Source organism: Parasteatoda tepidariorum, chromosome 6, assembly GCF_043381705.1.
Source record: "Parasteatoda tepidariorum isolate YZ-2023 chromosome 6, CAS_Ptep_4.0, whole genome shotgun sequence".
In the NCBI taxonomy this organism is placed as follows: Eukaryota; Metazoa; Arthropoda; class Arachnida; order Araneae; family Theridiidae; genus Parasteatoda; species Parasteatoda tepidariorum.
The window spans coordinates 20383405-20405938 of record NC_092209.1 but is presented as its reverse complement, the minus strand read 5'-3'; the positions used below and the strand labels follow the sequence as shown (position 1 = coordinate 20405938).

General features: G+C 26.9%; 1 protein-coding gene across 1 annotated transcript in view; it reads right to left on the bottom strand.

Annotated features, from left to right (window-relative positions):
* The window catches only part of LOC107443225 (G protein alpha o subunit), a 124575-nt gene extending 103220 nt beyond the window's left edge, over window positions 1-21355 (bottom strand). Inside the window, exon 1 of the mRNA XM_021144307.3 lies at window positions 20521-21355. Within this exon, the coding sequence (XP_020999966.1) occupies window positions 20521-20638 (118 nt within the window). The 5' untranslated portion in view covers window positions 20639-21355. The remainder of the gene's footprint in view (window positions 1-20520) is intronic.
* Window positions 21356-22534: the final 1179 nt, after the last annotated feature.

The window sequence follows — 22534 nt, the reverse complement described above, 5'->3', positions numbered from 1 at the left end:
AAATATTTTTGAGATTGTCTTTTGCTGTCGATTCCATTATTTCAAATTAGTATTACATGTCAGGTGAAAAGATTTTTATTGNCTCTTAGAAAATACAAATGTAAAGGCTTGTATTTTTCCACTACAATATCTCAACCGTTTGCATGCCCGAAGTGCCTTTTTGATGTAAAAGTACCTTTAAGAAAAAATTGGCAGCATGTTTGCATATAAATTAAGTGGAAATTTCTTCCGTTATCAACAAATTTTTCAAAAATAACAAAACTGCTTTTTTGTAGAAAAAGAAAATATTTTTATATTATTAATATATTTTAGTTTATAGGAACGCTGAGCTTTTCCAATTGTAAGTGCTTAGAATGAAAAAATTGAGTTAGCAGTCTTTAACTTTTTGAAACATGTTCCAAAAATGGAACATTGGCATTTAAACTGTAAACAGTAGTATTTTTTAGTCTGTGACACTCATAAATAAATATAATACAGAACAAAAAATATGAAGGTAAAAAATGAGTTTAGAAATTGATTATTTGTAAGAGAAATAAAGAAATTCTGAGAGAAGCAATCCTTTAAGACATTGTTTGTAGAGGATAGTATGAAATGCTTAAAATAATGAGGCAAATATAAGACCAGGGATGCTAACTTTCTATCCTTTTCGAAAAAAATTTTCACGATGGTAAGTTAAATTTACGTTTGAATGCATAATTTTTTTTTTGTAAATTTGAATTAAAATTATTCTTTGCACCATCTGGGAATAATTCAAAAATTTACATGAAACGTAAATTTGTTCCAACTCACTCTCGTGGTAAAACTTTTAAAATATTGGCAACGTTACCAATTTCTTTTTTTTTTTTTTTTTTTTTTTTTTTTTTTTTTTTTTTTTTNTTTTTTTTTTGCACAATGTAGTAGCTGGCAGACTATAAGAATCGTATAAAATTTATCAAATATAAAATATTGAAATGAACGAAGAAATCAAAATAGTCTTTTTAGCTGGCTATTTTGAATTTTATAAAAGAGATTGATTTTCGTTTTGACTTTACTCGCGTCTGATCATTCTTTATTTTTTAGTAATTTACGCTAAATTGTTTTCCAGTTGTAGAATCTGTACAAATAAAGTTTGAACTATAGTAAATGTATTCATTTTTTAAATTTTTTTCATTCTAAGTTACCTTTTATTATTATTGAAAATGCATTTTTCTGTTAAAAGAAAGTAAGTGTTCATAAATACACAGACAGGAAAAGTTTTCAAAAAATATTTTTTCACCTAAAGGTTTTTCAAAAATTGTTTAATGAGTATATTTAAAGTTTGATAATTATAGCACTTCGCAAAAGCTGTTGTAATATTTTATTTCATTCTTTTATTTTAATTTTAAATTATTTCTTTTGTTTTTAAATCTTTATAAATAAGAAACGTCACAGAGAAATACACAGACAGGAAAAACTTTCAAAAAATATTTTTTCAACTAAACGTTTTACAAAAATTGCTTAGTCGTCAATTTAAAATTTAATAATTATAGCGCTTCGCAAAAACTGAAATAATATTTTATTTCATTAACTTAATTTAATTTCATTTTTTTTTTTGAAATTTTATAAATAAGACACATTGCATTAAGTCCGAGACAGTTTTAATTTTGCGTCAATAAAATTAAAATTGCCACTTCTGTTTAATCAATAATAAAGACATAATAAATTCATATTATATTAATAATACTATTAGTATTATTAGTTAATATTCAAATTCGTGGAAATTTGAATAAAAACTGCAGAAGTAAAAAGTAATACGATGCTTTTTGTGAAATAATTACTTTACTATTAATTCTGCTCTTAAATGTATTTATAATAACTTTCAAACAGATTATCATTTACTGAAAGTATATTTAATACAGTCTGTAACCTATAAATCTTTATTTTTATCATCGATAATAACTATTATCTCTGAAATTGTTCAGGATTTAGAAGAAAGATTTTTTTTAAATTTAAATGTGAAAAAAATAATTAGATTTCAATAAGCTAATAAATTTACATTTTTCATTAAAACAATATTTAAAATGTTCCTTTTTTATTTTTTAAAAAGTATTTCAAATAAAAAATTGCAAAACAGCAAGCAAAAATGGATTACTAGAACAAGGCTTTAATTATCAAAGCATCTGTTTTTAATCACTTTCTTGATAATTTTTAAGGGATTCATTAAAATTTATCTGCAGGTATATTTGTGTAGCTCATAGAAATGTTTATAAAAACTTTTAAAGTTTTCGACCAATTAAAATAATAAACAAGAGTTTCTAGGGCAATTTTTTCTCTATATCACAACTCTACAAAAAATAAACCAAACACGAAATATTTACATGTTATTAATATTTTTAAAATTTTGTTTAAAACCAAAATAAAATCTGCTTTAATGTTATTAAATATTTCCAGAGTAAATTGAGTCACATAGAGTGCAAAAAGTTCAGGAATACGTTCAGGAAAGTTCATGTTGTAGAATTCAGGCATTGCAAAGGTAAGGAAATCAAATGGTGATATTAACAGAGATGCCAACTGCTCCGGACACGCCAAAATAATTAAAAGAACGGTAAATAACTACAAAGTAAAGTTTCCAAATATTTGACTATTTTTGCTTGCTTTTTTAAAGGTTTAGCAAAACATACTATAAAAAGTGGTGAATTATATGAGCCTGCGAATTATTTAGAAATAGTGGTGGATAACAGTCTACTAAATTGAGGTTATTAAACCGAGAATCACAATTGATAAACTACCACTTTAAAATATATATTTGCTGTCCGGAGCAAGTTGGCACCTGCGTCTTAATTATGTGTGACGAAAAAAGTGGGTAAGGGAATTTACAAGAGAATTACACTAGGAATCTAAAAAGGAGCTTTATTCAATTGACCTTAATTGTATTTAATGTTATAAACTTTTATCAACTTTTTTATTTATGGATCAAAACCTGTAGATCTTAGTGTGTTTAAGTTAGTTTTTAATTCTACATCATAAAAATTATTTAGCTTTAAAAAATGAGAATAGGTTTGTTTGTTTGAGATCCTTAGTTTTTCTTTAAAACAACTTTTATTTTTATTTAACTTTTAACTCTAAAAATAAATAATTGATAGCATTGTCGTACGGGCACTCCGACAGTAAGATGAGGTTGCAGTACTTCTTCAGATATCACTAAAAAGAGCTCTCTAAATTAGAATCTCACACACATTATTTCGAATGTATTTTAACCCTTTCGCTCCGACTGTCACAAATACGTGCCAGCATAAAAACGTATCAATCAGGGTAAAAAGATAAAACTGGTAATCGAAGTATTTCTTTAGCAGTTTATTTGTGGGCGGAGTTATAATTGTTTGATTTATTTAATTCACCATTACTTTGTTCAAAATAAAACTATTTAGTTATATTTTGAATTAACATTGATTATATATATGATTAAACTAACAATAATTAAAGTAAAAGCAAGGTAAGTCTGTAAAATTAGCGACGACTACATTTAAGTTACCGTTTTTTATTTAATTACATCCTGATTCTGATTTTGTACGAATGCTTTTCTGAATCACCCGTCCTCAAGGGGTTAATCTATATCCATATTATTTTGTTAAAATTTTTTGTTTTGATATTTTTTTGCTTTTCCTTATTTGATCATTTCCGCACTTGGTGCAGAGGTTTGTCCGGTCTCTGGGAGAGGTTTTGCTGGTCCCTCCTAAAAGTTTTAAAAGAACAAAGTCTATGAAAAAAATTCCGTTCCTCCCTAAGGAGGTCATAAATAAAGCAGGTCGCTGCATATATGTATATACATATATATATATATGTCATATATATATATATATATATATATATATATACAAGAAAACACTAAGAAAGTTAAGAAAAACAATAAGTATCATTTATTGCGCTTAAGCTGCAAGTAAACAGCACTCATTAGATAAGTTCAAAATGAAGAATAAAACAAAGAAAAATTATAGATATATGAAAAAAGGGGGTGGGAAATAATAAGTACAAAAATAACAAACAACATTTTATTTAAAAAAAAAAATGAAGTGAAATGTTACCTAAAAAAAAGCCCGGAAAAAATCGCTTTATAGTAGATTTTTATCCACCACTATTTCTAACTAATTCGTAGGCTTATACAATACTTCATTATTCACCACTTCATATTTCAAAATTTACTTTGTTGTTATTTACCATTTTTTTCAATTATTTTCGCGTGTCCGGAGCAGTTGGCATCTCTGCACTTAGAAACCAATGTATATGTATACCATAAGAAAAAAATGAAGATATGACATATATATTTATGAAATATTCTAGTATTTTATGTTTCAATAATCGAACTAAGCAACCGAAACCTTCAAAATCTGACACTCTGACATCAATTGACATTCTTCGTTTGTTCTTTCTATTATTGCTTAAGGGCAACAGTTGTTTATCACTTGTTTTATTTGAGATAACGAATCGAAGTATTGTCGGTACATTCCTATTTATTATTGATGTGATAATTGATGTTTACTTAAACTTTTGTCTAAATTATGATCGCGTCAAATTGACGCATATCCGTAGAAATAGGTATACCACATAAAGAATTTCAATATTTCAATGCTTTTGAGGTAAATAGCATTTAATACATATTTACTTCAATCAATGGTTAAAAGTCATTACAAGAGATAAAATAAAAATTCAAACGGGTATAGAAAGTCATTACTACACTGTAAAAAAATTTTGTATTTCTAAGCACCATAAGTGGTAGCATCTACTTCACNAAAAAATTATGGTCAAAACTACAAGAATACAGTAAAATTTACCGTATTTCTAACTCTATGAGAACACCAAAGAACTCAGTAATTTTTTCCGATGAGCTTTTTTAATGATTTTGGTAAAATTGAAAATAAAATATGGCTTTATATTAAGAGATAAAATTTGGTGAAGGTGGTGATATTTGATAATTTTATCGTGATTTCGCAGATTGCATCTAAAACCATTTATTTGGCTAAAAATATTTTTAAGTTCTCGATTTTTTACTGAATGTGTGGTAGTAAGAACTATAATTTTGAACACCAGAATTTCTGGTAAACCGTTCCCTTATGAACGGAAAAATTATTAAATGACTGATTTAATCACTGTATATTTTGGTTTCTAATACAATCTCGAGATCTCAAATTTGAAGTTACGCTAAAATATTTCGAGACACCGAGTTTCCAAGATAAGTTCAGAACTAAATATTTTCTAAAAGGTAGAAAAGTGTATTCTAAGATAACACTCTAAAAAGTAGAGACATGAATAATAAAAATAACTACTAATAAATGAATAATAATAAAAATAAATGAATAATAATAAAAATAAATGAATAATAATAAAAAGAACTACTAATAACTAAATAACTACTAATAAGTATGTAATGATAATTAACTATGAGTCTAAATACAGTAATGTTAATTTCATTTTTAAAAGTATGACAAAAATAATTATGCCTTAAATAGAAATAATTGGTTTATTATAAACTTTCATTGTGATTTTATCTGAAAAAATTCATTTTCTCTTTCTAAAAATATTTGACATAGCAAGTTCTTCGACATAAGAATTCAAATTAACAAGTGGGAAATTTTTTTTTGACGTAAAAAGGTTTTCTAAATATAGAAGTTCGAGATTATCGAGAGTATACTGTACTAGCGTTATCTAATTTTCTTAACACAATTTTCATTACTATATAGAACGGTAATTTTACCAGAATTTCTTTCTCCGTATATGTTAAGTTCACCTTACACAAGGAGGGGATTTGTATTAAAAGTTCAAGAGATAAATTTCTTATCCTCTTTTCACCCTTACGAAAAATATAAAACTTTGAAGAAATAATCAGCAAGTCGCATTTTTTTATTCCCTTCCTACATTTCGAACATCTTTAAAATTCTTATCACGAGTCTCAAAGAATCGGAAAGTTAATAAAAAAAAACTATGAACAATAAAATCTATTAATAAACTTTTAACAGAGAAGTAATTAAATATAATGTGTTCTTCGACAACGACAAAACATTCAACCTTGAGACATAAGGGATTACAAATTTTCAACCGTTCTAAAAACTGATCTAAAAAATAAATGACAATACAAGCAAGAATTTGACTCCTTTAGATATTATCCATGGGTGAAAGTCCTTATATAGCAAGATGGAAAAGAGAAAAACCTGGTACGTAAAACATTTCATTCCAGCATTTTTTTCGAAAAAAATGAAATATCTGTAACTATCAAGATTTCTTTTATAATTCTGGCATATATATAAAACTGCTTCTTTTCCAAGATAAAGTAGATATTGTTGAAAAATTTAAAGAAATAATAAGTAAACTCCTCCCCAAAACTAGCTATAACTGAAATGGTTTTACTACCAGCCTTTCCTCTTTTCCGTCTCGCTTTCACCCCTGATATTATCAGCAGCATTAAATATTGGGGCATATTACAAAAAATATTTTTTTTTTCTTTCGATTCTCAAAACTTTCAGTCGATGAAAATCTGTCACCCTTTTAACATATAAAAAAATACCTTTACTTAAATTGTATATTTTCTTTGAAAACAAAATGTATATTTATTTAGAAATAAAATAATTATAAAAAAAATTTTAGTTTTACATTTCAAAAATGTGAAGTTTAGAATGTAAAGTATAAATTAAAAAATTGTAAGCAAAATGTAACATTAAGGTCTCTTCGAATCTATATGAAAACCTTAATACAACCTGTGTATTTATTGATTAAAAATGAATTTTTCACTTAGATTCCACCTATATATTCACTTTATATTTTTTTACTTTTGTTAAAAAGGGGGGGTTAAAGATCATTATTGTAATATATCATTAAAATGTAAATCTAAGAAATGTAAAATTCAGATCACCCGTAATCTACCTGAAAGTCTTAACTTTCAGAAACAAATAGGGAATTTTCAATTCATTGTTTTTATTAATCAAGTAGTAATATAGATACTGGATTGTACTAAAGTTTTCGTATAGATTTTAGAAAACTTAAATATTACATAATGAAACCTCCAGGAAAGATCGCTTCTATGAAGTGGTCACCACTTTTGGGAGCAAACCTGCCAACTCTTCCGGATTTTCCGGAAGATTTTTTTTTCATATTTAAAGTGGTAGTAATTATATACTATTTTTTCTTTTATAATCTTAATTTTTAAATGATATTGATCACCACTAATCCTGCATAAATTAAGCACATATATTAATATGCGTTACTATCATGGTTGTCAACTTAAGTTTTCTCAAATACAACGCATTTGTTTGCTTAAAATTGAAGTTTTAATTCCATTTTAATACCACTGGGAAAAATGATAATGGAAGGGATTAAAAGTTGGCAGGTATGTGGGAGGCACTGAATTTTTCTCATAGACTTTGTGTTGAAGAAAACCTTTAGGAGAAACTATGAAAGCCTCTAAAGCAGGGCTGAAAGCCTATATATACCAAGACGAAAAAGAGCAAAAACTGGTACGAACGATCTTTCATTCTAGCATTTTTTTCGAGGAAAACTAAATTTCTGTAACTACCGATAATTTTTTGTAACTATAGCATGTATATAAAACTACTCTTTTCCAAAGAAAAATTAGACATTGCTGAGTTGTTTGAAAAAGATATTAGATTTTCTCTTCCCGAAAACTAGTTAAAACTGAAATGGTTTTACTACCAGCTTTTTCTCTTTTCCGTCTCGCTTTCACCCATGCTCTAAAGTAATCTTTTCAAATAAAAAAAACCTCTTCTCGTTTTTTAAAGCTAACACACATTTATGATATAAAATTAAATGAAAAACATAAATGTTCATCTATTTAAAATAGTTATATTATTCATCTGATTTTTCTCTTAATTTTATCATTATGGAATTTTTTTTTATTGACGCTAAATTTTATTTATGAGTCTGCTTTTCATGACACCAATACAAGTGATATTTACGCATTAAGGAAATGACGCCAACTAAAGTTAAAATCCATTTATGAAAAATCTTGTACCATCGATAAAATTTTGAAGTAATCCCTAACAATGGAGGTAATACCTAAGAACGACCAACTTCCATTCACAACCATTTTAGTGCGGAACAGAGAGAGGTCGCTCCCGAAAGGTTTCACTGTATTTTATGCCTTACATTTTAGCTGTTGTTACAAGGAGTCCTAACTATTTCTATTTCTACCAGGAAACATAATATTACTAATGTAAAGTAACATTTAGAAAATTATCCATAAAATGAGATCTTTAGTTCGCTTGGAATCTCATTGGAATTTTACTTGAACTTTTGAATCACTAACATGTAATGGTATGGAAAATAATTTAAACTAAAATTCACAAAACAAAGAATCATATTTACAAACATAAGCTTAGCTACCAAGAAATTTTCTCCAAAAGCATAGGAATTTGGCAGCCCTCTATTAACCCTTTCGCGCCGACTGTCACAAATACGTGACAGCATGAAACTGTATCAATCAGGATAAAAAGATAAAACTGGTAATCAAAGTAATTCTTTAGCAGTTTATTTGTGGGCGGAGTTATAATTGTTTGATTTATTTAATTCACCGTTACTTTGTTCAAAATAAAACTATTTAGTTATACTTTGAACTAACATTGATTATATGTATGATTAAACTAACAATAATTAAAGAAAAAGCAAAGTAAGTCTGTCAAATTAGCAACGACTAAATTTAAGTTACCGCTTTTTATTTAATTACAACTTGATTCTGATTTTGTACGAATGCTTTTCTGAATCACCCGTCCCCAAGGGGTTAATACTTAAATTAAAATTTGAAATCAAAACACAATGCTTTTATGTAGCTAAAATGGTAGGTAAAAGACAGAAATATTCACTTGGTATAAACAAATATGAGTGGTGCACAAAATAAGAAAAGTAAGCCGCATGAATAACTTTTGATCCAATTATTGGATTTTCACGTAATAAGAATCAATCTTTATGGTTTGAGATCCTTAATAAAATTTCTGCTAATTAATTTGTGCCCATGATTATTAGAGGTACGGAATTATACACAAAATCGCACTTTGCTTGAATAAATATAAATTTTTTCTTTGAACAAGTTCGAATTTTTGACCCTCAGTTTAAGGGGTTATCCGTAATCTGGAAAATATAATCCCAATAGTTTAGTCAAGAAAGCAGCCGGAAGTTTGAACCCTTTAATATTTATTTCACTTTTTGCCAATTTCGCCGTACCTTAAGAACTTTTTAAGCGAATTTAGAAACTTTTACGTAGAACTTTAAAATATATTTATTTAAAGATAATTAAATGAAAAAATAATTTTTTTGAAGTCATTTTTTTTATCTGATGATAGTGGAAAAATTTTGAATTGTAAAGTATGTAAATTTTTATGTCTTTTCCAACCATAAATTTTTCTAATAAAATTAATTTTATGTTAAAATAGCTCAGAATTTTCATTGTATTTACTATTTTGCGTATTAAATATTCAGCTGTGTAAAATTTACCTAACTGTATCAGTAGCAGTCTTTTAAAAACAAAAAATTATAGTTATATAGCAACTAAGTATTAAGTAGCTAAATTTACCGGATTTCCACAGCTGTTTTAAGAGTGAGGGAATAAAAAGTGGCTGCATAACTATAACATTATTATCGTGGGAAAAAAATACTTTTCCACAAGTTCAGCTTCCTGTTTTAGATTCTTTGTAGTAGTGATGTAAGAGTTATATTTTAAACTAAGCAGAATTTTTTTTAAAGTTTCCAAATACTTATTTTAACTATTCATTCCACTCTTTTTAAAATTGAAGACTGATAATTATATTATTTTCGTGTACAGGATTGATCAAAATACAGTAAAAACCATTAACAAACATGATAGGATGTAAAACTTTAAACAAAAGTGGCAAAAATGTCGAAAGACAGTAAGTAATTTTAATGATTTACTTTCATTTTTTGAATTCCGAGAATTTTAATATGCAGTTTGAGTTAATGTAAACATTATTTCATTTAAAGTAAATGGTATAATATTTTTATATTATTTCTAAAATTCATAAAATAATGTGGTTACTATTTATTGATTTATAAAAATCATAAATTTTAGAGGGCTGACTTATGATATTTCTGCATAGGTGTCAATGGAGTGTAATAGGGTTATTTTCGAAATTAACACTTTCATCGCTAAGGGCGAGCTATATCGTCTTCCACGAGAGCTAGTGACAAGATATCTCGTCCTCCTTTTTAGTGCTAAAAGTGGAACTTGTAGCTCAGAGGGTAGGAAAAAGCCGCACTATTACGGAGATAAGTGTATAAGTTGATGTGTTTTAGTATCTAAATGGAGGATAAGCAACTACTACGCGTTTTGTAAAACCTTTTATGGAGTGGTACACAATTAAAAACTAAAGCTTTTAGAATTTTTGGTAATTTTGCAAACGTTTTACAAGCCTCACCACTAGGGGACAGCTACAAAGTGGTGTTATCTATGAACTTCTACGTAATTTACATGTGTATAGTGGTGGGGAAAATAACTTTAAACTAAATTTACAAACCAGAAAATCATACGCAAAAACATAAACTTGTAGCGTGTTTTAATATGTTTGTACTCACAACTATGCAAACTTTATGTAAAACTTTATTCTAGTGGTAGTTAAGTTCATGTTTTAATGTTTTGTTTTTTGTTCATTTAAACTTATTTTCCATACCACTAGATACAAATGATTTAAAAGTTCATATGCAACGCTACTTTGTACCAGCTCATTCTGGTGAGACTTTTAAAATGTTCAGAAAATTACCAAAAATTCTGAAAGATTTGATTTTTTAAATGTCTACCACTCTATAAAATATTTAACAAAAAAGCGTAGTAGTTGACAGGCCTGGATTAACAGAGATAGAGATAATATTTTTAAAAAAAATTGGATTGTATTTTCCATGCCCAATTTGTTTTTAAAAGGAGCTTTGGAAGAAGCTCATTAAATCAACACTGGATAATACATTAAAAATTGAAAAACTTTGGGTTTTATTATTTTCTTAACGCACTTTTTTTCGACGGATACAGATTTCAGACTTAAATAAAGAGGAATGAAAAAAAATATTTCATGCAAATCAATAATATTATTAATTATTTATACATCTTTTCTTCAGTTTAAAATAAACGAAAATTTTTTGAACTATATAATACACAAAATGTTATCAAAATTACCGTAAGTTCTGAACGCTTTGGTTCCTAAATGCCTACAGCTCTATGAAATATTTTACGAAAAGCGTAGTAGTTGGCAGACCTAATATTAATTCCAAACAAATATATTTAGTCACTAAATCTTAAGCATAGAATTTATAGTTTTTAAGTGAAAACTAATAAAAGTAAATTTGCAACTTCTTCGTTAAATTATTAGCACAATTGTTTTAAATACTTTAGGACCGTAATAAGTTTGCATACTATCTAACATTTAAGGTGGTAGTCTAGAGGTCCAAAGGCAGAACTGCCAAAGGCTTAAAAAAATATTCAAGAGTAATATACTAGTGACTAAAATTAGTTTACATTTCTTTGCTGTGACAACTACTTAAAACATTTTCCATTTTGTAAAATCATTATTTTTTATGTGAATATTAGACTGGATGTCAAGAATGTTTAACTTAAATTTAAAAACAAAAATAAAAAAATAGAAATACATTTTATAATGTACAACTTGCTATCCCTTAAATTATTTTGGAGTACCTTTAGGAGCATAGAGGGGTTGTGAACTAACATGACAGATTTAAGAACAGATAAAAATACATTATTGATGATAAATGATATTGGCTATCTAGTGATAATTGGTTATAAGTTGACCATCTAGTTCCAATCGACTATTAATTGGATATCTAGTGTTAATTAACTGTAAGTTGACTATCTAGTTATAATTAGGTGGAGACGGAAGGGTATATATCAATAAAGCTAAAACTGACCTTTTTCTGTTCCTTTGACCTTTTCTAAGAAGCTACTAATGATATCGCTTTGAATTTTTTTTTAGATGTTTGAGATTATATCAGTTGTATGCTGTGATAACGTTTTATCGTTAACAGAAATACATTTTAAATCATACATTTGAGAGATTTTTGCTCAAAAATGATGAAACTTTTGAAGAAAAAAAATTCTTCCAAATATATATATTAACAGCTACCACAGCGTAAACATGTATATGTAAATGCTTGGTGAAAAAAGAACTATAGCAATGTCTTGTTTAGATGCTCAGAAAAGATACATCTAAAAAGGTCAGTTTTAGCATTACTGGTACATGTCCTACTGGCTCCTTTTAAATATCAATTGATTATTTAGATCTAATTAATTTGAATTTGAAGATCTAGTGTTATGTTTGTAGATTGAAATGTTCTTTAGAAAATAAGAAGACCTGCTCACTATTTCGGTAAAGACAAATAACAATCATTCAAAATTTTTTTGCTTCTCTTTTTAAAAAAATAAAAGATTGGTTTTCAAATTGATTTAATCTGTATCTTAATGGTGCTAACAGAAGAACTTTAATTACACAAAAGTGAACACACTACAAATCTATTTGAATAATTTATGACCCAAATAAAAGAGATAAAAGTTCGCCTACATGATTACATAGAGATTAGTTTCATCAGAATAGATTTCTGGAGAATAACTGACAATCTAACACTTCTACAAAATTGTCCTTGTGCAAATGATTGGTCAGTATGCGATGCTTACATATTTAAAATATTTTAAAAATATATTTAATTTAAAAAATAACAGATATTTTTGGCTTTTTAATTGTTTATATTAAACACATTAATTACATAATATTTTATTAGTTCTTAAAGATTAGAAATTTTTTTTTATCTAATTCAAATTGACTTTCATTTGGTTATCCAGTGATAATTCACTGTCAGTTGATTATTTAGTCCAATTTCTATCACTTGGATAAAGTGCTCATAGACCTAAGGGCTGACTATTTAGTGCCAATGACTATCAATTGATTATCTAGGGCTAAATGGAACTTTTGGGCTTTGATTATATAGGAGTTTTTCGGGGAACCCGGGCCGCGAAGCTGCCCCTATCCTATTCATCGTGGAATTTTAGCAATGTTTTAGGTTGCACATTGAAGTTAGGTTGGACATTGAAGTTAAGTTGGACATTACAGTTAGGTTGGACAGTGGGTTTGCTTTTAAAATGTTTCAAACACTTTGCTTGAATAACTAAAGGGGAATCAAAATAAAATGAGCAGCTTGCTCTAAACTATGTTTGTTTCAAGTTGAAGTTGTGCGAAATTGTGTCAGAATGAGGAAACGTTATTTTCAGAAGAGTTGATGTAGTTATTTCTTTTATAGTTATGATATGAGGCATCAGAGGTAAAATGTGCAGTTATTGGTTTGTAGTTTTTATCTTTGTTATAGTTTTCAAATTTGAAGATTTCATCAAAATTTACTGCATTGCATTCTATGACTTTGTCAAAAAAATCAGAATTGTGTTTATGTTATATATATATATATATATATATATATATATATATATATATATATATATATATATATATATATATATATATATATATATATATATATATATATATATATATATATATATATATATATATATATATATATATATATATATATATATATATATATATATATATATATATATATATATATATATATATATATATATATATATATATATATATATATATATATATATATATATATATATATATATATATATATATATATATATATATATATATATATATATATATATATATATATATATATATATATANATATATATATATATATCAGTGGAAGAAGCAGGTAAGTATGCATTCAGGGATATTTATTCATCAAGGAAAATAACATAAAGTGGTCCCGTCTATATGGGTACGTTAAATGTAACAGAATAGATTTGGCTTTCATTTTAATTTTGACATAACTGTTCTACATCAATTTTGAGTATGGTTGCAAGATTTTTATTTCTACATATGTTATAGTAAATAATAATGCAATGATTTAAAGGCCCCACCTTCTAATAAATCTATAGTAAAATATTCCGTACGCCGCATTATGTGAAAGTGAACGAATTACAAATCAGTCTGCCCAATTTGTATAAATATACTTGAATTAAGTAGATAGTGTCCACTTGCAATAGTATGTTTTCGAAATAGGAGGAGAAGAAAAAAAAGGAATCGATGAATACATAAAGATTAGTTTCATCAGAATTGATCTCTGGAGGGGTGTCTTACTGTCAGCCACTTAAGTAAAGTTGCCTGAGTGCAAAAGATAGATTATTCTGCGATGCAGAAGACGAGACAAGATAAGAGGTGTTTCGTGTCCTTTTCCTTCCTGTCTTTCAATCTAGAATACGCCATGAGGGTTGAGGAGGGGAGTGATGAAAAATGACACAGATAAAATGGAGTGGATGGGGGAGGAAAGTTGATCTGGGCTTTCAACAGAGCTATCGGTTCGTTTTCGGAAAGATAATGAAATGTTATTCGTGAATTGGGGATGGATAGGAGCAGGTTCGTTTTTGTTGATAATTAGGATTGTTAAAGTTAGTGGGTGATCGTTATTAAATATTGTGTCGGGGACTTTCTTCAGTCATCTAAAAGGAAATCGCATGAAAATCAATTCTCTGACGATTTTGAAAATTTGAGGAGCATATTTTTTCGTGATACACCCCTTACTTACCTGACAACAAATGAAAAAAAGGTTTGATATCAAACAGTTCAAAATAACGTTTACAAAAGCAGGGAGGAAAGAGGGTTTTAACATATATTGTTTATATTCTCAATCTCAGTTATATGTTTAGAGTTTTAAAGATAAATAAAAATAATTAAAAAAATGTCATTAGAAGGATATACATTGTTACTTTATTATTTTTTGAAATATACTTGCAGTGACGAAGAAGATAATTACATTCATGAGCCAATAAAACTCATACAATGAAAAATCTAAACAGTTATTTTTTTGAACTACTCACAATTAAATTTTTTTGTAACTATCATCCTTAGTACAAAGTTTCATGGAAAAATATTTAAAATGAATCCATGACATCTTAATATATTTTAGATTTAAAATAAATAAATAAATAAAAATAATAAAGGAGCTGGCATTCGAAGGAAATACATTGTTACTTTATGTCCTTGTGAGATATAATTGCAACGACGAAGAAAGTAATTACATTCCTAAGTCAATAAAACTCATACTATGAAAAATTTAAACAGTTACATTTTTAACCCATTCGTAGTTTAATCTTTTGTATTTATCATCCTTAGTAGGAAGTTTTCGATAAAAATATTAAAAATGAAGCTATGATGGGGACTTTTGAGCAACTTAATATATTTTAACTTTTTTTTAAAGGAAGAAAGTAAACAAAATTTGATGAATAAATAAAAATTCGCTTGAGGCAAAGTCTCCTTTATAAGAATCAAAAACACTTAAGCAACCAATTTAATCAAAAACACTTAAACCTATTTCAACAAACTATATACCATTTTTAAGAAGAATTATTAACATTAACTATATTAAGAACTACAAATTAGTATTATTAACAATTAATACTAATAAAATGAAGCTATTATGGGATCTTTTGAGCAAATATAATTTAGAGATTTTTTTTTTAAATAAGGGAGGAAGTAAACAAAATTTAATGAATAAATTGAAATTCACTTAAAATACACTTAAATAGCCAATTTAAATCTATTTCAATTTTCATTTCTACGAAGAGTTATTAATATTAAAAAACTACGAGGAGTTATTAATATTAAAAAACTACGAATTATCAATACCAACAAATAATATTAATAATCTTATCCATCATGAAGTGATAAACATTTTGTATGCCTTCATTGGGGGTAAGCAATCATTGTGGTAATAGTTTTCTTCTGTAACTAATAATTACTACTTATTTAAAAAACTTAACTACTTAATTAATGAAGTAAAAAAACATTTCCAGAAAAAAGGTGTCTCATCAGTATATTTAATATTATGAAATATTGTGACTTATAACAGGGACATAGAATATTGTGATAATAACGATACTTATAACAACAACACAATCTTCGGAAATCTTATAGAAATTTAAGTCTTAAAGTTAAAAACAGTCAAAACATAATAAGAGTCTTTAATAAAAAATAAATCAAAATCGTCACGTTTATTTTTAAGTTATTAAAAACGATCTAAAAGAAACATTGCATAATAACACTTTACTTTAATACTTATATCAATGAAAATGGATCCATGCTGGTAAAATCAAATCTTTTGTTAGTGCTAGTGTCTAAACTAATACAAAATACTTAATAAAAAGTAATGATGTCAGATAATAAATTATTTATACCAAAATTTAAAAAAAAATTTGAAAATGATATTTGGTAAGGAAATAAAAACAAATTCCAATAAATTTTTCTTTAGGCTTATTTATATAATCTGATAGTAAGTTGACGATATCTAATTATAAATAAACAATATGAAAATCGGAATATTAAGGACAATAAACTAATATAAAGGAAAAAATTAAAACATTAGGTATTGCAAATTTGTTACATGAATAAACTCAGATATGACATAATTTACACTGTTTATTAAATACTTAGCATAAATAATATTACATCTGTAAATAATAGAAATAATTTTAATTTCTTATAATATTGCAATATTTTGTTTCATATTTGATGAAACATAAACTATATTTAGGATATTCAACATTTTTAGATTTGTTGTTATTGTACTAACCATTTTAATATTTTTTTAAAAATTTCCATAGCTACAAACCTAGAAATATTAACTTTTTTTCAATGTTTAAATTAATAACGAAGTAAAATTTAAGTGGTTTTTTAAATTTACATACCAATACTAAAATAAAAACATGACATCATAATTATCATATCATTTGTTGTGGAGATGGGGATTTGTGTGTACTTTTTTTAAATTTGGCTCAAAAAATTACTAATAATCATTTTGAACATATCAAGCATTTTCTTTTATTAAAATCTGAACTGTTAACTTTATTTTTAATTATATATAGGATAATTATATATTTCTATTAGTATTTTTTAAATAATTTTAGTCTACTTCAGCCCATGATATGAGGCTAGAGTTGACGAGTCATAAATTTATAATCATTCTATTTTTACTAATAACAAAGCAAGGGAAATCAAAATTTTAAAAAAAACTCACATTAAAAATACATTCTTAAATAAATATTCTAAGTATTATTTTATAATGAATTTCAGTCCATATATTATTTTATTATTAACAACTGCAATATATTTCATCGAAGTTAAACAAGTCTGTGCTTCAAAATACTTACAAATCAAGCTACTGCATAAAAAATCTATACTCAATATTTTTCGGTTGAAAAATTAAGTGAAATTTCATTTTTATTTCTGAAAATAGTTTTACAAATCAACATTAAATCAACTAGGTAGGTCAGGTAAATTGTGTAAATGAACCATTAAAAAAATATTAGGACTATATAAATATTACAACTGCTGAAAAATTAATGAAATTTCACAAGCAATCAACTTTTTAAACAAATAAAAATCTTAAAATGTATTAAAGCATTGGTATTTGTTTTTTGCTTTTATTATACAAAGAAAAATATTTTTATTAAATAAAAACATAAAATGTTGAAAAAATAAGTAAATAAATTTAGTAATCCACGAAATCAATTTATTAATCAAAGTCAGGGAAGGGTATTAACTGAACCATATTATTATCACTGAAAGCTAAATTCAAACAAAGTCCAATAACCATTTGTTTATACTTACCTCTTAGAGTCAATGTTTCTTTTAAGCATCATTTTTTGTAAGCTATTGTAATTGACATATTTAGTGAATAAAAAATTCAAATAAAAATTAAATATTAAAATATATATAATAAGCCTATTTATTTATAACCAATTTTCTCCTATTTTTTCAAAATGAGGAATAAAAAATGTTTTTGCTCGAGTTCAGTAATTTACTTTAATTACTTGCATTTATTTTTTTAAGTATTTTCAAACGTAAAGCAAATTTATTATTGCTATTCTATGTATTTGTTCTTTCGTTACATTAATCGGTGAATTGAAAAAATAAAAATATTATACCCAATAACTCAGTGTTTACAAATGGTTTTTCATTTGTGTCATTCTTCATTGGTAAGTACTGCTGAAAAATTATTCATAATATATATTCTTATTCTAAAGTATTTTTAATTTTATTTGACGCAGTTTTGATCTGTCTCACAAAAAAACAAAAAGAAAACTTTTGATAAATCAAGAACTTGAGTAAGAAAAACCACCGCTTTTATAATTTTATCTTTAAAAATAGAAAGAAAAAAAATAATGCAAATATCGAAAAATGTATACAAGCTCTCAATATCACCAAATTACACATCATACAAAATTTTTATTGCTAACAATTCTGACTCTATTTTAATTTCTATTTCTTCGACCTAGCTTATAATTTATGTTAATAAAAATTAATTATGTTGTTAAAATATTATTCTGAGTGCTAATTATTTTATAATAAAAAAAAAATTTAACAGTTTTTCCGAGCACTCCAATCTCCCAATGTACTTACTTTAATCCTATTTTTGATAAATTTCCCTTTCCTCCAAATTTTATTTTTAAATGTTTGTTTTATTTATATTTTTAATTACTTCAATGATGCTTATTTGAGCATATTTGAATTTATATAATTATGTAATTAGACAATGAAATATAAACTATTAATTTCTTTACAAATAAAGCAATAATTAAGTTTAAAATACTTTCATTACAATCAGCGATAATTATTGTTTCGATCAAAGCGGCCACAATTGCCAATTGTTAGACAACCTTTGCAATAAATAAATCATTCATCACTGAGTCGGGGGGAAATTTGATGTTTGGAAAAATGAACCCTGTAAATAGTTTTCTCCTTTACCAGATATAGCGGACAGGAAAAACACTCACTGAGTTCGAGTAGGCGGGTTTTATATTATCGTTGTTCCTTCATTGCATAAAATTTGTTTATGATGGTGTTTATCGGTTTGGCCTATTTTTAGCACCTGAATTTTGTTTAGCTGTTCATAAAAACTACGCGCAACAAAGTTCTGCACGAACTATATGCAGAATATGTGCAGCATAAATGTTACCTAAAAAATAAATAAAAATGATAAGAAAATGAAGACCAATTAATTAATATAAAAGTTTCCTAGAAATGATTAAGTTAAATTTAATAAAATCTAATTTTCATCCAGGTCAGATTTAGGAAAAGAAATTGAATGAAGAATTGTTTATGAGATTAGTTCGAATATTCATGCCATCTAATAAATGAAATTTGAAATAGAGCATTTACATAAAGCAATTAATTTAATTAAAGTATGCAAATTAGCTCCTTTTTTAGCAAACATTACAAAAAATAACCCATTAAGTAAAAATGTAAAATGCTGAATAAACAAAGATTATGCAATAATTAAAAACAAAATAAAATATTTGATTTAATACACACTTTCAGGAAAAGAAATCACATAGCTGCCAACTTGTACAGAAATATTTCAGAGAGAGTTAGAAATGAGTTGTTAAGAAATATTTTAGAGAGTGGTAATCTTATGATAGCTATGGTATTAAAGTTTTTTTTAAAAAAAATAAGCTATTTAACCAACACGTGTTAGAATACTTGCCTAACTAATGTATCTTATATATATAGGTTTGAATTATTGATTTATCGGGGTAGATTAAACAGTTTAAGATTTATTTTTAAAATTAAGGTTTGTGCATTATGATATAAATATTACTACCATAACGAAAAAAATTAATCAATGGCTATAATGTTGGAAACTATGAAACGCATTTTAAGACAATGTGAGCTATTGATGGACACTTCCATTGATAAACTGGCACTTCGGAAATTTTAATTTCAATATTTGCAAAAAGCTTTTTAAAGAGATATTTAATATTACTATTAGAAAAAAAAGTAGGTCATTATATATTTTTAAAGACAGTATTAAATTCGACACAGGGTATAATCAAATAAAAGTATACCCACAGCTCAATTATTTTATTATAATAATCTGTGCAAATTAATTATCAAAAAATATTAAATATTTTGTATGTACTATTTAAAAAGGAAGGATATTTTAATCTATAAGGTCAGATGCAATTCGAGTTTAATGGATGCAACTTAACCATTCATACTTTCAAGTAGCTGATTTCAAATCTGCAATTGGTTTCTTTTTACAAGATGCAGTTTTTGAGCAATTTAAGATATTTAAACCAAGAATTTTTAAAAATCACTCGGGTGAATACTAAGAGTCTCCACGTATCTTCTAAGTAGGGAATGGTGGAAAGAATGCGATTATACATTTGCGATCATGCACTGATTTGCTCTATTCACGCATTTATTCATTCAATTGCTTGCAAAATTATAAACCCATTTCTACAGTCACACATCTATAACTCAATCACTAGTGATTAAATTTTTCAATTACCATGTTGCCAAAAGTATCATTTTAAAAAAAATATGCAGCTTTCCAAACAAAACTAACTAATCCCCACACCCGAATTTGAAGTGCAACAAAAAAAAATAATAATGAGCAGGTATAAAATAAAAATAATGAGCTTACCGAGCAAGAGCAATTTAATATCCTTGGCTGCTTGGATTCCATCTTCTTTCAGATTTTTCTCAATCTGCTTACTCCTAGCCAAAGCAGCCCTTTCCTCGGCACTCATTGCACATCCCATGGCCGACAAAAAGGGTGCGTTCCACTCTTATCTGATAAGTATCCGTAGCGGACGTGCTTTTACGGGTATACAACCGATAAGAAAAATCCAACAAAAAGGAAGAAAAAAAAACGAAAAGAAACACGGGATCCTATAAAATTTCTTCTTTATAATCTCCTAATTTTTTTTTCAACAACCAATGATGATGATGATGGTGGCCGAATGGTCCAGATGACGTCTTCGAAAGACCATTGCAGTGTGGTCCAAAGACTATCCCCGACGATTTATAACCTTTTCCACACCTCTTCGAATTTTTCGAGGATGATGAAGATCGCCAGGTAATTTTAGAGAAGTGTTTTAATCCTTGTGAAAGCGGAAAAGGGGGTGTGTCTAGAAAGGGGTCTTCGATCTACTTCGAACCTGTTTCCCGATTTTGGGAAAGAAGGAAGGTGAGGAAGAAAAAAAAGTTATGCCGGCGACCACAAAATACTACACAAGTGGCAGTGGTGGGGTTCGAAACACCCAGTTTTTCGGTTTTGCACCGGTTCACTCTTCGGCCACCCTCCTTTTTCGAAGATTTTCCTCTACCTGTACTCTCGTCTTTTTCCCCCCTACAATATCCCGGACCGCTTTTCCCTTCAGTATGATAATGAGAGGCGACCAAAGGCTCTGGCCAATAGTTGCGCGTAGGGTCTTCCACCCGCCCGCGGTTACCATGGAGACCCGCATCTCTGCTCTGTGGAAGCTGTATGACGTCAAACTGGCGCCAGTCGCCATTTTGGCTGGCTGCGGCGCTGATGTCGGTGGGGGTTGGCGGGGACCGCCAGGAGAAAAAAATCGATGCGATTGTCTGCAGTATCGTTATCGAAAATACTAACTGATGGATATGTGGAAAGAGAATGTAAACCTGTGCGCATTTAATTCAAAGAGGGAATCTGTCAAACGGGGGCTTCACTGTGTGATTGTCTGTCATACCCTTATTCAAGATAAAAGGAAATCTTCTTCCAAAGATTCTTTTGAGAAAATTAAATCATTTCAAAATTAAATTCACTGATGAATCTTCTTTAAATTTGAGCACCATCTCTCGGTAATCGTTAAATGTCTTTATTTTGAAGAGTGCACGTTGAGAAAAGGATAATTAACTTTAAGAGGATGTAATGTATGTACGACAAATGTAATATAATTTTATTACACTTAGTTTAACTTTTTTTAATTTTGTCATGAAATTTAATTTTAATTACTTTCAAAAATTTGCTTCACTCTTAAAACTTTTTACATAATTTAATTAAGTTTTTGACTTAAATTAAATAAATTCTTAAAATGTATTAAATGCATAAAATTTTAATTTGTTTTAATCTATATTATTTTTAAATTTTTCTCGAATTATTAAAACCATTTAAATATTTTATTTCTCAACTTTTTAAAAATAACAATTTAATCGCTGTTTAGAATAAACAAATTTGTTTCAAAAATTTTAAAAATATAATTTTGATTTTAAAAATTTATTGCATTTTATTTATTTTCATTCATTTATTTTTTTCATTTTTTCTTTTTGTAAAACTTGCTTTCAAGTTGTTCAATGCCGAGTTAAAAGTACCAGCAAAACAATGTAGACTTCGATTCTAATTATTTAATATCCTTTCACATTCAAATAATGCTGCAATTATTTAATTTATGCGAATGTGAGATTTTTCATTTATTACAAAAAGATTCAAATAAAATATTTACAGTTTTACACCTTGAAGCCTTGATTAGACATTAGATCTTCAAAATTGTTCACAATAAAATTGTTTTTCTTATAATTAAAAAAATATTTACATTTTATCATACATTTTCAGAATCAGTTATTAATACTTAGAATCAGTTGATAATAATAATAAAAGATGAACTCTAATAATGAAAAGTCCAAATTTTAGA